Here is an 18,970-nt window from a genome sequence, read left to right as displayed (position 1 = left end):
GACAGGAAGTATTGGCTGTGCACTTAACCAATGACAGGCATTCCACATTTAACCCCAACCACATGTGAAAATTAAAATATCAAGTTGTTTTTTTGGTTTTATATGCAAAAACTATTATTTTTTCTATTTCTATCCAAAAACGAATAACTAAGCCTTTTTCACGTTCCTGATAGCTCAATTTTACCTGGGAAAACAAATTATCAAAACATAAATGAACGTAATCTTACCTCAGGAATCTTGACATAATGTCAATGACATAGCCTAATTATCTTGAGCGCCGTAACAACATAGACACCTAAATGTTCTGTCATTCTCCAGATCAACATTAATTCCCGCACTTTGGCTGCTGTTCAATCGCGTGCAGTATCACACCAAAATCCTTTCCTGAATCAGCTGATGGTGCGCAATATTTTCCCCACCTAACTAAACAGCTAGACATTAAATGAGCATCAATCAACTATTCAGCATAATTATTATTGAAGAACCCTCTTAATGACAGTATCGATTTTTGTTTGATTCATCTTGGTAAACTCTTTCTTTTAGAAGCATTTGATTTTGCAATCCATACATTATTTTGGATATGTGTGCCCATAAACTGTTTTCACACCGTGACATAGAGAGAGGTTACAGTGCACTGCCGAGATCGCCATACAAAAGAGTGAATTTTACAGCATCAAGTTCAATGTGTAATTCAATAGTTAAATGCTTAGTATATTATATAATGACTAACAGCAGTATCATACATTTAAGGAAAGAAAGGTAGTGTTTTGTCACACAATCTTTGCCAAATCTGTGAAGACTCCAAGCATGAGAAAGGGTTTAAACATTTTTTGATTCAACTCATGAATTATATTGGTTTTATATGCAAAAACTCTTCACAGATTTCGCAAAAATCGTGTGACAAAACACTACCTTTCTTTCCTTAAATTCCTTTATATCTTAATGGATTCACATAAAGAAAAGGGAAATTATTATGAATGACTTTGTAACATCTCCAATACCATATTGCTCATACCCATCGGATTTACATGAAGTAGGTATTCTAGGGGGAAGAGACTAGGTTCCAGGGATTGGTTTGGAACAGTATGATTTGAAGCCTGACGGAGGGGGCCACAGTGTGAGGCTGTTGAGTATTACATTTACATTTTACATTTACGTCATTTAGCAGACGCTCTTATCCAGAGCGACTTACATTATTTTATTTTTTTGTATATATATATATATTTTTTCATACCCCCTGTGGGAATCGAACCCACAACCCTGGCGTTGCAAACACCATGCTCTATCAACTGAGCTACATCCCTGCCGGCCATTCCCTCCCCTACCCTGGACGACGCTGGGCCAATTGCGCGCCGCCCCATGGGTCTCCCGGTCACGGCCGGCTACGAACCAGAGGCTGGATTCGAACCAGGATCTCTAGTGGCACAGCTAGCACTGTGATGCAGTGCCTTAGACCACTGCGCCACTCAGGCGCAGTGATCTGAGAACACAGATAGGACATTGATTAGATTGATTAAAAGGCATTCTAATGAGTGACCTCTGAACTCCACCCACAGCTCTTATCTACTTGGTCTACGTCTATAGGCATTCTTCGGATACTACTGATTATGTAACCTGCGTGTGTTTTTGTGTTATCCAGTATGTGCGTATTCCATTCAGTCCCTGGCTTATTTCCCTAAACACTGCGTAAAACCGGAGCTACCTCAGAAAACCAACAGTGAAAGTGATTTAGAGCTAGAGAGTGAGTGTAACACACTATCACACAAATGACTGCCTGTTGGCTATTCAAAGCAGCACTGAGCCCCACAGATACTCCATAGTACACAGATAGTGGTTTTTGGGTCATCATAGTAGCCATTATATCTGACTGCAAAGGGAATGTAACTCCTCAATACGCTCTAAGTAATGACAAGATAACTTGGCTTTAAATCCAATAATCATCCATTGTTTGTGATCACCATGACACACATAAAATTGTGAGTCATTAAATCACATGAATAGAAGATGAATCCGTATGTATGATCATGCTGTGTCTGGATGACTTGGCATGTTTCCTATAGCAACATTGTCAATATCATTTACCATACTGTCACTGTTGTAAATCTTAGGTGTTTCCCTATCAGAGGCAGTCAGTGGAGAACCCTCCATAGTGGAGAGAAGAAACACTGCAACTTAATGTAATTCACTGACTGATTGAATGATTTACCATGGCCCTCTGACCTACATCACTGTAATAATGCTGCTAATATCAGGGCTATAGTGTGTGTTTGGTTGGGGGGGGGGGGGGGGGGTTAGTGCTGGTAATATTGACTATTGAGAGGTTATACCAGGTGACTGTTATGTTAGAGGAACTGACTGAGGCTGTGGTGGTTGCACATCAGAGCTGGGAAGACAACATTTTGGGTTGTGTGTGTTTCCTCCTGAGCTCAATGGTGGTGGGACTTTGACTATGGGAATTTGACTGTGTTTGAATGAGGGCCATTTGAAACAAACTACACTGGTTTTACTCGTATGCTGAGCCCTGTGCTGTGGATTTGTTTTCAACTGTGTGTGTTCTGAGTTCACTGCGAGGGAATGCCTATGTGGATTTGGTGAAGAGTGTTGAGAGTGATCAGATGATTTTGCTGGTGTTGAAGTGACAGTAGAAGTTCAGGACAGGGCACCTACACTCACATATGGCTTTCTTCTTCGAGGCTGTGTATGCCATTCGCTCGCTCATGTCACCCCATTATCATCATGGTAAGGTTGGTTCACTGTGTTTATCTGTATTTTGTCTGTCCATTTATACATGTAGTCTAGGTATTTGACGTGATTGATTCATGCCTTCCTGGCATTTGTATTGAAATTGTATTTTAACTTCTAGAATGGTGTTATTATTATGTGGTCATTCTGAAATGGTGAGATTTGTAACCCTGGTGTATGGTCAGGTCCATAATTACTGGCACCGTTGATAAAGATGAGCAAAAAAGACTGTATAAAATAAATAATGCAAATACTGAGCTATATTGTATGCAACAAAAAAAAAAGGAAATTAGTAATATATATATTTTTTCAAAGATAAGAAGTCAAAATTATTGCCATCATTGTTTTCAATACTCTAGCACCCTCCCCTTGCGAGGATAACGACACTGAGCCTTTTTCTAAAATGTTTTATGAGATTGGAGAACACATTGGGAGGGATCTTGGACCATTATTCCTCCATAAAGAATCTTTCCAGATTCTTGATATCCGTCGTCTGCTCTTATGGACTGCCCTTTCAATTCAAACCATAGGTTTTCAATGGGGTTCAAGTCCGGAGATTGAGATAGTCATTGGAAAAATATAGATTTTGTGGTCAATTAACCATTTCTTTGTAGATTTTGATTAGTGCTTGGAGTTATTGTCTTGCTGGGGCCAAGTGTCAGCCTCCTGGCAGGGAAGCAGGTTTTGGGCTAAAATCTCTTGGTACTTGGTAAAGTTCATGATGCCGTTGACCTTAACAAGGCCCAGAGGACCAGTGGAAGCAAAATAGCTCCATAACATGAAAGATCCACCACCATATTTTACTGTAGGTATAAGGTACTTTTCTTCATATGCTTCTGTTTTCAACGCCAAACCCACCACTGGTGTGCGTGGCCAAGGAACTCTATTTTCATGTAATCTGACTATAGCACTGCCTGGAGTTTGATAAACGGCATTGGCATTTTAATTGGAACCGGTGCTATGGTCAGATGACATGAAAATTGAGCTCTTTGGCCACGCACAACAGTGGTGGATTTGGGTTTAGAAAAACAGAAGCATATGCTGTGTCCTTATCCTCGCAAGGGGAGGGTGCTAGAGTATTGAAAACAGAGGTGGCAATAATTTTGAGCCCTATCTTTGTTTTTTTGTGTTACTTGTTAAACAAAATCTATTTCTCTGGGCAATTGTATTAGTATAAAATAATATAATTTCCCAAACATTTTTGCGTACGATATTGATCAGTATTTGTATTATTTATTTTATACATTTTTGCTCATTTCCATCAAGGGTGCCAAAAATTATGGACCTGACTGATTTCTCTATAGAATTGGCATCTTCATTTGGAGAGTTGAAAGACTTACATGACGTTGTCATGTAATAACATGTATGTTGTGTGTCCTTCATGTTAAAGGTGGCCCATCTAAACCCATCAGTCTCAGGGGGAGTACTTATCTACTCCATTGAACAGTAATCCCAGGTTAGACTTGCCTGGGTATGTATGTAGCCGCTCAACTGGAGAATCCCTTATTGACTGACTGACTGACTGACTGACTGACTGACTGACTGACTGACTGACTGACTGACTGACTGACTGACAGACATAGGAGAGTATTGATTTTGTGCGTGTTGGCAATGGGGAGATTAGATTGTCAGAATGCATGAGATGATTGGAGTGTGTAGTCTGTGCGTGTGTGAGAGAGCGAGAGGACGTGTGTGTTCTCGTGTGTGTGTGTCTGTCCTATGGGAAGGCAGTTATTGCCACTGAGCGCTAGGGGAAGGGGCCAGGGCCTGTGTTAACTGAACTGACCTGTTTTCAGTTTTCACCACTCATTGCACAGCTGCCTACTGTAAATGGTGACTGGGCTAAAATGGAGGAAGGACCATTTCAAGTGCATGTAAGGGGAGAGAGGAGAGAGATGTAGGGAGAGAGAAAGAGAGAGGGAGTGTCTATAAGAAGTCCACGTTGCGTAATTTTGCTCGTATAAAGTGCATAGGTAAGCTATAGGCTTATCACTTCTCCCTCTCTTCACGAGAAAGGTACTAATTCTACACGCTCCACCTGTCTTCCTCTTCCCTGTTTGCATTTGTCATTTGTTAACGCACACAGAGCGGTACAATTATTGACTCTCTTCCTCATCTCCTCCCTCCTCTTCCTGACTTTCACACATAGCCTCCTTGCTATGTTAGCCTACAGAGAATGGCCTCTCACTGTATATGCACAATGGATTTATGAGGCTATTTCTCCCCTTGTGTTGAAATGAACTGTTGAAAATGAAATAACTGATATGCTTACACTTTCAGTCAGTCTTGTGAGGAATGTCTAGAATGAGGGATGCTAATTTTATGACGTTCTGAATACAATTGCTGTTACAAGATTATTCTAAATCAGAATAGTTGGAGAATGCCTCAGTAAGCTTTAGAGTAGATATTAATTTTGAGTAGACAACAGATCTATTGCTTGAGTAAACACTAAGTACATTCTGCCTCAGTAATTACACAATGTGGGCACTCCAGCATCATTGGCACAGTTAGACCAGGATCTCATGGTCTTAAGGCGCGGACACACCGGTAGCGTTTGCCGGCGAAAATGTCGGCAGTCAGACGCCCACCGACAGGGTGGTCCCTAAAACACACCGATCTGTCAGCAAGCGAACGAACGTAGACAAACGGCTGACTGTAATTTGGTGCGATGTGTTTCCTCCTTTAGATAGTTGGACTCATGTCTCTGTTGACCATTAGAGCTCCTGAAGTAGTTTGACATGATGACTGCTCCAGAATGGGATTCTCTTTAGGAATAATACTGTAGTTCACTGAATTCGTTTTTATTAGTTAGCCTAGCTCTACAATGTGTGTTGGTTTCAGAGTTGGCACGTGTTTCAGAGTTGTCTCTTTCAGTGCAGGTTTTTTTTACCAGCTCTGTTTCTAGCACCTCTCTCTGCCCTGTTGTTTTAGTGCTCCCTCACTACAGATAAAGGCCAGTCTGTTTCTCTGTGGCCTTTCCCTCTGGCCTTTACCATACAATGAATTAGTGATGCACCAGCACAGTGTTTAGTGGAACTTTAATATGGTTGTATATGGCGGACATCTTTATCTGCTTGACCTACTACACAACTCTATGGGAGCCTGTGTGTTTTATCTGAATGCTAGAGCAGTGTCAGAAGCACGCACACACATACATACAGCCTTTCTGGGAACTGTTCACAGTTGTACGCTTCATTTTTCCTTGATGAAGAAGCCTCTTAATGAGCGTTTCCCAGTCAGTCAGGCAGACAGGCATTTCTAGGGTAGCCGTGTGTCTGTCTGTCTGTCCGTCACAGCTACACAGGCCAAATCAGGATAATCAGAGTTAATCAGGAAAGATGATGATGACCACACTCATACTCTAATGCACTCACACATCATGTACTCATACTGACTAACCCATTAAGACACATTTAAGAGACACACAGACACACGCTAGTGCAGAGCGATTTTTTTAAATTTTGGTTTCAATAATTTTTTTACATGAAATGTACTATGCAGTATGTGGGTTGAATGCTGTAACAACACAGAATTAAACAATTAGTAAAAGTCCCATGATGGTAGTGACTGCCCATTACTGCTTATCACTTATTAACCATAATTGATTCACATTACTTTAATAAAATATTTCAGTTGTTGTGTAGGCTATATTACATTTGTTTTATTTGATGACTTTATTATTTCATTCCAAGTAATCATCTCATCTCTATAGAGCTGCTGCCTGACAAAATCACTATTACTTTTGACTGCTGAATACCATCTATCAATCACAGATCATGGGTTCCCAAGCTTTTTCACTCAGGCCCACCTTCCAGCATTGGGGAACATCCCGCGCCCCCCATGTCTATTGCTATGACACAAACTGTTTACACCCCTCTTCTTGGCGGAGAGCAAATGTTGCAGGTTTAAAGCTTATTTCCTGCAATTCTACGTATTTTGTCATGGGGTGCAGAGAAAACTTTGCAGTTCTAAAGCTAATTTTCTTGAAATTCTATACATTTTGCCATGTCGAATGTTTATTCATGTGATATTTGAATGACACAAACATTACAACTAAATCTATGGGCTAAAAAACCTAGCTAACAAATGTTAGCTGACATAGACTAGTTGATCTGGACATTTCTGACAAGTTATAAATAGGTCTCTAAGGTATGCAATGACTGACATGACGAGGACAACTGATGACGCACTATCCAATTTCGAAATTGCACCTTGTGCATTCTACTATTACAACTTTCAAGAGTAATAGTAGACTGAGTTCTAAAAAATATACAGTATACGCAGTGCCTTTGGAAAGCATTCAGACCCCTTGACTTTTTCCACATTTTGTTACGTTACAGCCTTATTCTAACATTGATTGAATTGTTTTTCCCCCCCTCATCAATCTACACACAATACCTCATAATGACAAAGCAAAAACTGGTTTTTAGAAATTCTTGCAAATAAAAATAATAAAAATAATATCACATTTACATAAGTATTCAGACCTTTTACTCAGCACTTTGTTGAAGCACATTTGGCAGCGATTACAGCATCGAGTCTTCTTGGGGATGACGCTACAAGCTTGGCATACCTGTATTTGAGTTTCTCCCATTCTTCTCTGCAGATCCTCTCAAGCTCTGTCAGGTTGGATGGGGAGCGTTGCTGCATAGCGGTTTTCAGGTCTCTCCAGAGATGTTCGATTGGGTTCAAGTCCGGACTCAAGGACATTCAGAGACTTGTCCTGAAGCCACTCCTGCGTTGTCTTGGCTGTGTGCTTAGGGTCGTTGTTCTGTTGGAAGGTGAACCTTCGCCCCAGTCTGAGGTCCTGAGCGCTCTGGAGCAGGTTTTCATCAAGGATATCTCTGTACTTTGCTCCGTTAATCTTTGGCTCGGTCCTAACTAGTCTCCCAGTCCCTGCCGCTGAAAAACATCCCCACAGCATGATGCTGTCACCACCATGCTTCACCGTAGGGATGGTGCCAGGTTTCCTCCAGACGTGACACTTGGCATTCAGGCCAAAGAGTTCAATCTTGTTTTCATCAGACCCAGAGAATCTTGTTTCTCATGGTCTTGAGAGTCTTTAGGTGTCTTTTGGCAAACTCCAAGCGGGCTTTCATGTGCCTTTTACTGAGAAGTGGCTTCCGTCTGGCCACTCTACCATAAAGGCCTGATTGGTGGAGCTGCAGAGATGGTTGTCCTTCCTTCCAAACTTCTTCCATCTAAGAATGATGGAGGGCACTGTGTTCTTGGGGACCTTTCATGCTGTAGAAATGTTTTGGTACCCTTCCCCAGATCTGTGCCTTCGACATAATCCTGTCTCGGAGCTCTACGGACAATCCCTTCGACCACATGGCTTGGTTTTTTCTCTGACGAGCACTGTCAACTGTGGGACCTTATATAGACAGGTGTGTGCCTTTCCAAATCATGTCCAATCAATTGAATTTACCACAGTTGGACTCCAATCAAGTTGTAGAAACATCTCAAGGATGATCAATGGAAACAGGATGCACCTGAGCTCAATTTTGAGTGTCATAGCAAAGGGTCTGAATACTTACGTAAATATTTTTTTTTTTTTTTTTTTTATACATTTGCAACAATTTCTAAACCTCTTTTCGCTTCGTCATTATGGGGTATTGTGTGTAGATTGCTGAGGAATTGTTTTTATTAAGTCCATTTTAGAATAAGGCTGTAACATAACAAAATGTGGAAAAAGTCAAGGGGTCTGAATACTTTCCTAAGTCACTGTGTGTGTGTGTGTGTGTGTGTGTGTGTGTATATGTATATATATATATATATATAGTTGTAGTCGGAAGTTTACATACACCTTAGCCAAATACATTTAAACTCAGTTTTTCACAATTCCTGACATTTAATCCTAGTAAAAATTCCCTGTCTTAGGTCAGTTAGGATCACCACTTTATTTTAAGAATGTGAAATGTCAGAATAATAGTAGAGAGAATGATTTATTTCAGCTTTTATTTCTTTCATCACATTCCCAGTGGGTCAGAAGTTTACATGCACTCAATTAGTATTTGGTAGCATCGCCATGCTCTACCAACTGAGCTACAGGGGACCAAGCTTTAACTTCCTGACTGATGTCTTGAGATGTTGCTTCAATATATCCACATAATTTTCCTTCCTCATGATGCCATCTATTTTGTGAAGTTCACCAGTCCCTCCTGCAGCAAAGCACCCCCACAGCATGATACTGCCACCCCCGTGATTCACGGTTGGGATGGTGTTCTTCGGCTTGCAAGGTACCCCCTTTTTCCTCCAAACATAACGATGGTCATTATGGCCAAACAGTTATATTTTTGTTTAATCAGACCAGAGGACATTTCTCCAAAAAGTACAATCTTTGTCCCCATGTGCAGTTGCAAACCGTAGTCTGGCTTTTTGATAGCGGTTTTGGAGCAGTGGCTTCTTCCTTGCTGAGCGGCCTTTCAGGTTATGTCGATATAGGACTCGTTTTACTGTGGATATAGATACTTTTGTACCTGTTTCCTCCAGCATCTTCACAAGGTCCTTTGCTGTTGTTCTGGGATTTATTTGTACTTTTCGCACCAAAGTACGTTCATCTCTAGGAGACAGAACGCGTCTCCTTACTGAGCGGTATGACGGCTGTGTGGTCCCATGGTGTTTATACTTGCGTACTATTGTTTGTACAGATGAACGTGGTACCTTCAGGCGTTTGGAAATTTCTCCCAAGGATGAACCAGACTTGTGGAGGTCTACAATTTTTTTCTGAGGTCTTGGCTGATTTCTTTTGATTTTCCCATGATTTCAAGCAAAGAGGCACTGAGTTTGAAGGTAGGCCTTGAAATACATCCACAGGTACACCTCCAATTGACTCAAATGATGTCAATTAGCCTAAGTGTATGTAAACTTCCGACATCAACTGTGTGTGTGTGTGTGTGTGTGTGTGTGTGTATATACATATATACATATATACATATACACATATACATATACACATATACATATACATACAGTGAGGGGAAAAAAGTATTTGATCCCCTGCTGAGTTTGCCCACTGACAAAGAAATGATCAGTCTATAATTTTAATGGTAGGTTTATTTGAACAGTGAGAGACAGAATAACAACAAAAAAATCCAGAAAAACGCATGTCAAAAATGTTATAAATTGATTTGCATTTTAATGAGCGAAATAAGTATTTGACCCCCTCTCAATCAGAAAGATGTATTTCTCCCAGGTGTCTTTTATACAGGTAACGAGCTGAGATTAGGAGCACACTCTTAAAGGGAGTGCTCCTAATCTCACCTTGTTACTTGTATAAAAGACACCTGTCCACAGAAGCAATCAATCAATTAGATTCCAAACTCTCCACCATGGCCAAGACCAAAGAGCTATCCAAGGATGTCAGGGACAAGATTGTAGACCTATACAAAGCTGGAATGGGCTACAAGACCATCGCCAAGCAGCTTGGTGAGAAGGTGACAACAGTTGCGATTATTCCCAAATGTAAGAAACACAAAAGACTGTCAATCTCCCTCGGCCTGGGGCTCCATGCAAGATCTCACCTCGCGGAGTTGCAATGATCATGAGAACGGTGAGGAATCAGCCCAGAACTACACGGGAGGATCTTGTCAATGATGTCAAGGCAGCTGAGACCATAGTCACCAAGAAAACAATTGGTAACACACTACGCCGTGAAGGACTGAAATCCTGCAGTGCCCGCAAGGTCCCCCTGCTCAAGAAAGCACATATACAGGCCCGTCTGAAGTTTGCCAATGAACATCTGAATGATTCAGAGGAGAACTGGGTGAAAGTGTTGTGGTCAGATGAGACCAAAATTGAGCTCTTTGGCATCAACTCAACTCGCCATGTTTGGAGGAGGAGGAATGCTGCCTATGACCCCAAGAACACCATCCCCACCGTCAAACATGGAGGTGGAAACATTATGCTTTGGGGGTGTTTTTCTGATAATGGGACAGGACAACTTCACCACATCAAAGGGACGATGGACAGGGCCATGTACCATCAAATCTTGGGTGAGAACCTCCTTCCCTCAGCCAGGGCATTGAAAATGGGTTGTGGATGGGTATTCCAGCATGACAATGACCCAAAAGACACAGCCAAGGCAACAAAGGAGTGGCTCAAGAAGAAGCACATTAAGGTCCTGGAGTGGCCTAGCCAGTCTCCAGACCTTAATCCCATAGAAAATCTGTGGAGGGAGCTGAAGGTTCGAGTTGCCAAACGTCAGCCTCGAAACCTTAATGACTTGGAGAAGATCTGCAAAGAGGAGTGGAATAAAATCCCTGGTGGCCAACTACAAGAAACGTCTGACATCTGTGATTGCCAACAAGGGTTTTGCCACCAAGTACTAAGTCATGTTTTGCATAGAGGTCAAATACTTATTTCCCTCATTAAAATGCAAATCAATTTATAACATTTTTGACATGCGTTTTTCTGGATTTTTTTGTTGTTATTCTGTCTCTCACTGTTCAAATAAACCTACCATTAAAATAATAGACTGATCATGTCTTTGTCAGTGGGCAAACGTACAAAATCAGCAGGGGATCAAATACTTTTTTCCCTCACTGTGTATATGTATGTATATACAAGTAGATGCACAATGGATTATGGTCATTGTAGTTAATTACCAGGTTTTATGTGCTAAACTATGTAGAATAATGGCCTGTTGGAAACTACAACTCCCTACTACATCGCAGAGTTCAGGCTGGATCTGATATATGTCTAGAGAAACAATGTGCGCATTGAGCTCACAGAAAAAAAACTAAACTAAATGGAATTCAAATAATTGAACCGACCTTGTTCAATTATACTGAACAAAAATATATACACAACATGCAACAATTTCAAAGATTTTGTTCATATAAGGAAATCAGTCAATTAAAATGAATTAATTATGCCCAAATCATCTATGGATTTCACATGACTGGGCAGGGGCGCAGCCATGGGTGGGCCTGGGAGGGCATAGGCCTGCCCATTTGGGAGCCAGGCCGACCTCCTGGAGAGCCAGGCCCAGCCAATCAGGACCAGCCTATAAAAGGGCTTTATTATAGACGAATACCTTATGCCTGCCCATACCAAAACCCCACTGCCCCCATTGGGCATTCTGTTGACATCAGCAAACCACTCGTCTACACGACGCCATACCCATGGTCTGCGATTGTAAGGCTGGTTGGACGTACTGATACATTTTCTAAAATGACGCTTATGGTACAGAAATTAACATTAAAATCTCTGGCAACAGCTGTGGTGGGTATTCCTGCAGTCAGCATGCCAATTGCCCGCTCCCTCAAAACTTGTGATATTGTGTTGTGTGCACATTTTAGAGTGGCCTTTTATTGTCCCCAGCACAAGGCGTCTTGATATGCCACACCTGTCAGGTGGATGGATTATCTTGGCAAACGAGAAATGCTCACTAACAGGGATGTAAACAAATTTGAGAGAAATAGGCTTACTGTGCGTATTGTTAGAAATTGCGTAATTCAAATCTGGTATTGGAATAAGAATCAAGAGATCTTCAATCCAAGCTTAATTTATTATATGCAAAATGTATGTATGATAAGTATGAAGGTTCGTATATACGGGTCCGCTGAGATACCACGCAGGGCACTCTGAGAACTGATCCATTGTTCTAAGTTCTTCTTCAAATACTCTGACAGAAAGCCTCCACTTCTTCTGTTGGCCAACCAGAGCAAAGGACTGAGTGTGGTCCAGACTCCATTTCAGCCAATCCGTTCCATTTGTTGCCAGGCATAGTTGCTATGATAATAACCTGCGGAGTCAGCACCGAAAATACACAAATCCACTGTAGCCATGTTCAAGGACAGTTTCACAGACAACAAAGAGAGAGTGTTCTTATCAGCCTGTTATGTGAAACAATCCATATCAGTACAGTGCTCCTCATTAATGCATTCCTTCCAAGCTATTCATCACATACAGATCCAATTAAAAAATAAAACCCAACAGTATGGACATTTTCTAGGATATTTGATTTTAGCTCATGAAACATGGGACCAAGACTTTACATGTTGCATTTATATTTTTGTTCAGAGTAGTTGTTTAAAAACCAAAAATAACAGACATTTCGGTTAATTTCTCAGCACTAACACTCTTGCAGAAACTGCCACACACAAATAGAAACACAGATACGCAAGCACACACACACACACACACACACACACACACACACACACACACACACACACACACACACACACACACACACACACACACACACACACACACACACACACACACACACACAAACAAGCACACACGAATAGACACACACACATTTACCCTGGGCACACACACGGATAGACACACACACACAGTGTGCGCAAAGAACATGCAAATGGGAACATACCGGTAGAAACACAGACATACCGGCAAACATATAAACAGAGAGCAGTGGAGACAGACAGTAAAGGCCAGTGTGTGTGTGTTGGAGAGCTGCAGGCAGTGTAGTGATAGTGTAGAGACAGAGACAGAGACAGAGCAGAGGCCCGCTGGCTGGCCTACATTCACCACATTCCCTGTATTAGACCGGAGGGCCTTTCCAGTCTGCACTGCGCTCACCCCCCCCTCAACCCCCTCACACTGGATACACCATAATGGGAGATGGGTAGGAGGTGGCAGTCCACTAGTTAGAGTGGATTTTCAGCTTATTCTGTGAATCTTCCAACTGGGATTTATGGAAAAGCAGGGAATGTTGGGACAGTTTGTTGGGAATGTTTGACTGTCTTAACCCTGGTGCTTTGCTGAGTTTTTTTTATGTCCATTGTGGTATGGGTCAGATTGACCTGCACAGTTTAAACACACTCAAGACAGTCAATTTTGATTACGTTGGATGATGACAGTCTACCTTGACTTCGTTGTGGTGACGGTGACCATTCTATATTACCAGCTTTAGACTTCCATGTCCTCTCTTCTCTGGATGATGGTTGTTGCATGCTCTCTCTCTCATCTGATGGAGGGAACAATTCACAATCTGGATCATCAACAGCATTGTCGTCTGAAATGTCCTCTGAAATGTCCTCTGTCTCTGAAACCTCTTCTTCTATTTCACTGTCACAGTCCAGAATTTGTGATAAGGCTTCATTGACTGAACATTTTTTGCAGCTCATTTTTGAGTGTCTGTGTCAGAGATCTGCTGCTCTGCACTGAGAAGGAGAAGCTTGGGAAATCTCCTTTTCACTCAAACATAATTATAAAAGTGCAACCAGAACCAGTCAAAACAAAATACATCAAAGACACTTGTTTATTTTGGATTTGTGCAAATATCTATACACATGAAAGCCTTTGGGTCAAAATGACCCAAAACATCATGTTTGTATACAAAATCTACACAGGCATTCCAATACATATCAGTGTGCCCACATTTTGCAGTTAGGTTCATGACCCCTAAACGAGGAAAAGTCATTTAATTTCATGGAGAAAAAGAGAGGTTAACTCAAAAGTGGAAATGGGTCAAATTGACCCGCAACATAATAGGAGTGTTAGGCTATTTATTTATCTTTGAGGGCGTTATCCATTCTCCATCTTCATGTAGATCTATCTGATGATATGGTGATTCTCTCCCAAGCATGCAGGCCTCTGTACCTCTGTAGATAATATAAGGAAAGATAATACATTTGGGCTATGTAATAAAAGCTTTAGACTAACAACGTAGCATGACAATAGAATTATGTACACTACATGACCAAATGCTCGTCGAACATCTCATTCCAAAATCATGGGCATTAATAATGAGTTGGTCCCCCCTTTGCTGCTTTTCTTCTGCGAAGGCTTTCCACTAGATTTTGGAACATTGCTGCGGGGACTTGCTTCCATTCAGCCACGAGCATTAGTGAGGTCAGGCACTGATGTTGGGTGATTAGACATGGCTCGCAGTCGGCGTTCCAATTCATCCCAAAGGTGTTCGATGGGGTTGAGGTCAGGGCTCTGTGGAGGCCAGTCAAGTTCTTCCACACCGATCTCGACAAACCATTTCTGTATGGACCTCGCTTTGTGCACTGGGGCATTGTCATGCTGAAACATGAGACGTTTCCACTTCACAATAACAGCACTTACAGTTGACTGAGGCAGCTCTAGCAGGGCAGAAATTTGACGAATTGACTTGTTGGAAAGGTGGCATCCTATGATGGTGCCACGTTGAAAGACACTGAGCTTTTCAGTACGGGCCATTCTACTGCCAATGTTTGTCTATGGATGGCTGTGTGTTCGATTTTATACACCTGTCAGCAATGTGTGTGGCTGAAATAGCTGAATACACTAATTTGAAGGGATGTCCACTTACTTTTGGCCATGTAGTGTATCACGTAATAAATAAATACTCTCTTGAAATTGGGTTGAATGGGTTCAAGTCTACATTTTGTATTTGAGTCTTTTAGCTCTAGCAGATGCTTTTATCGACAGACATAAATCCAGTCTTAAATCAAGCATTCAGAAGGCCGAAACAAATCACCTTATCCTCGAGTGACTGCCCTGCCAGACAATGTTTCCACAATTTAACCTCACCTCCCCATCATGTGATTTTCCTTGTCATATTTTACTTACCATACACCACAATGGCAATATTTTAATAGCCAATACCGGCAACGATGACACAGGCTGCTGGTCTCACGTTTTATTAAAAATCAATTATGCTGAAATGAGATTTACACAGTGGCATAAAAAGGGGTCCGTAGGGCGTCACGTGAGTCTCAATTACCAGTCATCTACAGAAGGTTTATGTTTTAAATAAGCAGTGCTGAATAAAGCATATTAAGCCATATGGCTGCAGTTAGAATGGCTCTATAGCTCTGTGCTCAGTCAGCTGGCTCTCATGCCCAGATGGCATGACGCATTGCATAGCAACACAGACAAGCCCCTGTGGTGTATGGGGAGGACGTGGTAGTTGAGTGACAGGTGGGTGGTCCATTGGCTGTGTGTTGTCAGCCATGTCAGTGACTGACAGATGGGTTGGTCCCGCCTCTCTGGGTCCGGTTCATATTAGGGCTCTATTGTCTATGTAGGCCTATATGCCACTGAGGATTTCAGATTCTGTCTGATACGGCTTTAATTTTCAATTTGGGCATCACATTTAGATAATTTCAATGCTACTGTGTGTTATGGAGAGAGGCTTTATAGCCAGAGTCATGGCTCTCATCTCTCTCTAGCTGAAGGTCCTAGACATTCATGGGTACACACAGGGTGTTTCTCAATATGCATACTACCGTGCTCCACACTCATGTTCCAAGTGCATTCTCCGAGGACATACTCTTGAGTACGTTCTTGTTAGGACGAGAGTGTAGAGAACGCATAAAACATCACATTTGAGAAGCAGTAGCACTCCCCCTACTGTATTACCTCACGCTGCATCTCCCCATTCACTGAACCTTCTTCCAGACAGGACAATGGCAGCAATAGAGAAGAAACAAGATATACATAAAGCAAACGTTTTACTTCATAATTATCAGCTAGATATATGTGAATCGGTGTTATCTAGCTTGCCAGGCAAAAATGACCTAAAACTAATGTTATGCAAGGTACAGTAGATGTCAATTATTCGTGGCCAGCTAGCCAGTAAGCCATATTGACTTACTATGGACATACCCATTCACTGAACCTTCCTCCTAGCCAGGACAATGACAATAGAGACGAAACAAGATATACACAAAGCAAATGTTTTACTTCATAACTATCAGCTAGCTATATGTGAATCGTAATAATGTAGCTAACCAGATAGATATAACAGGCAAAAATGAACTAAATCCAATGTTATCCAAGGTAGATGGCAATTCTTCATGGGTAGGTAGCTAACAATTATTTGTGGCTGTCTGGCTAGATAACAGTAGTTGCTAGCCAGTTAGCTCTATTGACTTACTATGGGCTTGCGACCTATGCACAGTGGGTATTCTAGGCAGGTAACCATGGCAAAATTAACACAGCATGTATTTATTAATGTATGAAGATAAAATATTGTAGTCAGGCAACATATAAGATGTGAATAGGCAACATTTCATTCCGAAGTCAGTGTTTTTTCTCTTGCTTCAGCTCAAATAATGTCCGCCATTGATTTCAAGAAAATGTGTCATTTTTTACTTGTTGCGTCAAATTAATTTGCATACTTCCCGTTGAAGCGTGCATCGATGCAGGCTTCAAAATATGTACAAAAGGAGTACGCATTTGAGAAGTGCCCTCCGTGCTCCATTTCACATACTTTGATTTGGACTCATACTCCGACCCTCCTGTGCTCCAATTTGTGTGCTCGGAGCACGGTATTATGCATTTAGTTACATCTTACAATACAGTACATTGGTTATATACAATACCAGTCAAAAGTTTGGACACACCTACTCATTCAAGGGTTTTTCTTTATTTTTACTATTTTTTACATTGTAGAATAATAGTGAAGACATCAAAACTATGAAATAACACATATGGAATCATGTAGTAACCAAAAAAGTGTTAAACAATTCAAAATATATTTTATATTTGAGATTCTTCAAATAGCCACCCTTTGCCTTGATGACAGCTTTGCACACTCTTGGCATTCTTGGCATTCTCCCAACCTCTTTTTCGCTTTCCCCCCCACCCTCTCTCTCGCTGTCCCCCAACTCTCTCTCCCGCTCCCCCCCACGCTCTCTCTTACTCTCTCACCCCACCCTCTCCATCTTGCACTCTCTCTCCAATGTGGGTCTGTATTGCCCATCATTCTTTATGCACTGTATCCTAACCCCTCTCCTTCTCTCTCTCCTTCAGATTTCAACTATAACACAGACGGGTATGACGGTGACGCAGCAGAGGATCGTAAGAGTCAGGACGGTTCAGAGACCATGCCCTTCATAGACGAGTCCCCCACCATCTCCCCCAGCCTGTGTGCATGCGGCCCCGATGGAGAGGCCATCTCCCCCGCCCCCCCAGAGGGCCTACTACCCGGGGTGAGTCCTGCACACACATGTGCACACACACACACACACTCACACACACACACACTGGAGTAAAGGACAGTATTGCAGAGGTGCACAGCTCCAGCTTGCAAGGTCTGGGGCCTGGGTTACTTCTTACTCCTGTCAGTGCTTTTGCTGCAAACACTTCTTATTCCTACTGTGAGAGTAATTCAGTGTGGTCACAACCAATGGTCCCTCTAATATTTTTCAGCAATGAGCAAATTTCTGCTGTCTGCTGAGCGCAAACTTGAACGTTGTGAAACCAATGTGCAACTTCCAGTGCCCGTTTACTGTGAACACTGAGTCGTTAACCGCTTTAAGTTACAGTTTTAACAGTGGCCAAGTAGGCTACTGTGGCTATTTGATCATAATGTAGGCCTACCAGAGTGGCCTACCATAAAAAAACAATGGAGAAAATGCATCCCATAACATTTTAACATGGAAATGGCTGTTCTATTATTCAGCCTACAGTAGCAGCCGATGTGTGGTGTTCAATGTAGGTCTACATTCCATTACACATTTTTTTTTTTAAGCATGCAGGGCTTGACATTAACCTGTTGATCCACTTGTCCTTCAGACAAGGAGGTGACTGAAAATGTTGTTGTGTTGTTTGATGCAAGAAACCACCAATAAAATGCATTATTATTCCCATACCATTATTACAGAAAATCAGACAAATTATGCTACCCTCTGCCTATTGGCTACTTAGCTCATTCAAGCCTGTCTCAAAATACAACACTGCCCCTTTTAAGACAAAAAAAAGCTCTTGTAGGAAGCAATCACTCCCCCATTGCTGACTACAAATTATCTGTAACTGGGCTAATAACTCACTAACTAGCAAAAGATATTAACAAAATGTGCACATGTGGCTACATTCCGCTCTCGCTATGATCTCAAAACAAGCGCATCTACTCACGACCGCTCATGCTGTAAACACATTCCAGTTCAAAGTAAATGGCACAGATCCATATAGTGCATTCAAAGTATTCAGACCCCTTGACTTTTTCCAACATTTTTTACGTTACAGCCTTATTCTAAAATTGATTAAATAGTTTTTTTCTCCCCATAAATCTACACACAAAAACAGGTTTTTAACAACTGCATTATAACATTTACATACAGTACCAGTCAAAAGTTTGCAGACACCTACTCATTCAAGGGTTTTTCTTTATTTGTACTATTTTCTACATTGTAGAATAATAGTGAAGACATAAAAACTATGAAATAACACATATGGAATCATGTAGGAACCAAAAAAGTGTTAAACAAATCAAAATATATTTTAGATTCTTCAAAGTAGCCACCCTTTGCCTTGATGA

The 18,970-nt window shown here is 41.5% G+C and overlaps 1 protein-coding gene across 1 annotated transcript in view; it reads left to right on the top strand.

Annotated features, from left to right (window-relative positions):
* LOC311135730 (active breakpoint cluster region-related protein-like) overlaps nucleotides 1-18,970 on the top strand; it is a gene marked incomplete at its 3' end in the record, with an annotated part of 228,826 nt that overhangs the window by 82,856 nt on the left and 127,000 nt on the right. Inside the window, 1 exon segment of the mRNA XM_084169757.1 lies at nucleotides 17,464-17,642. Within this exon segment, the coding sequence (XP_084025883.1) occupies nucleotides 17,464-17,642 (179 nt within the window).

The sequence above is a fragment of the Coregonus lavaretus genome (assembly GCF_964263955.1).
Source record: "Coregonus lavaretus genome assembly, chromosome: 10".
Classification (NCBI taxonomy): Eukaryota; Metazoa; Chordata; class Actinopteri; order Salmoniformes; family Salmonidae; genus Coregonus; species Coregonus lavaretus.
Note: the sequence above shows the minus strand (reverse complement) of the source record. Positions and strands in the feature narration are given on the sequence as shown.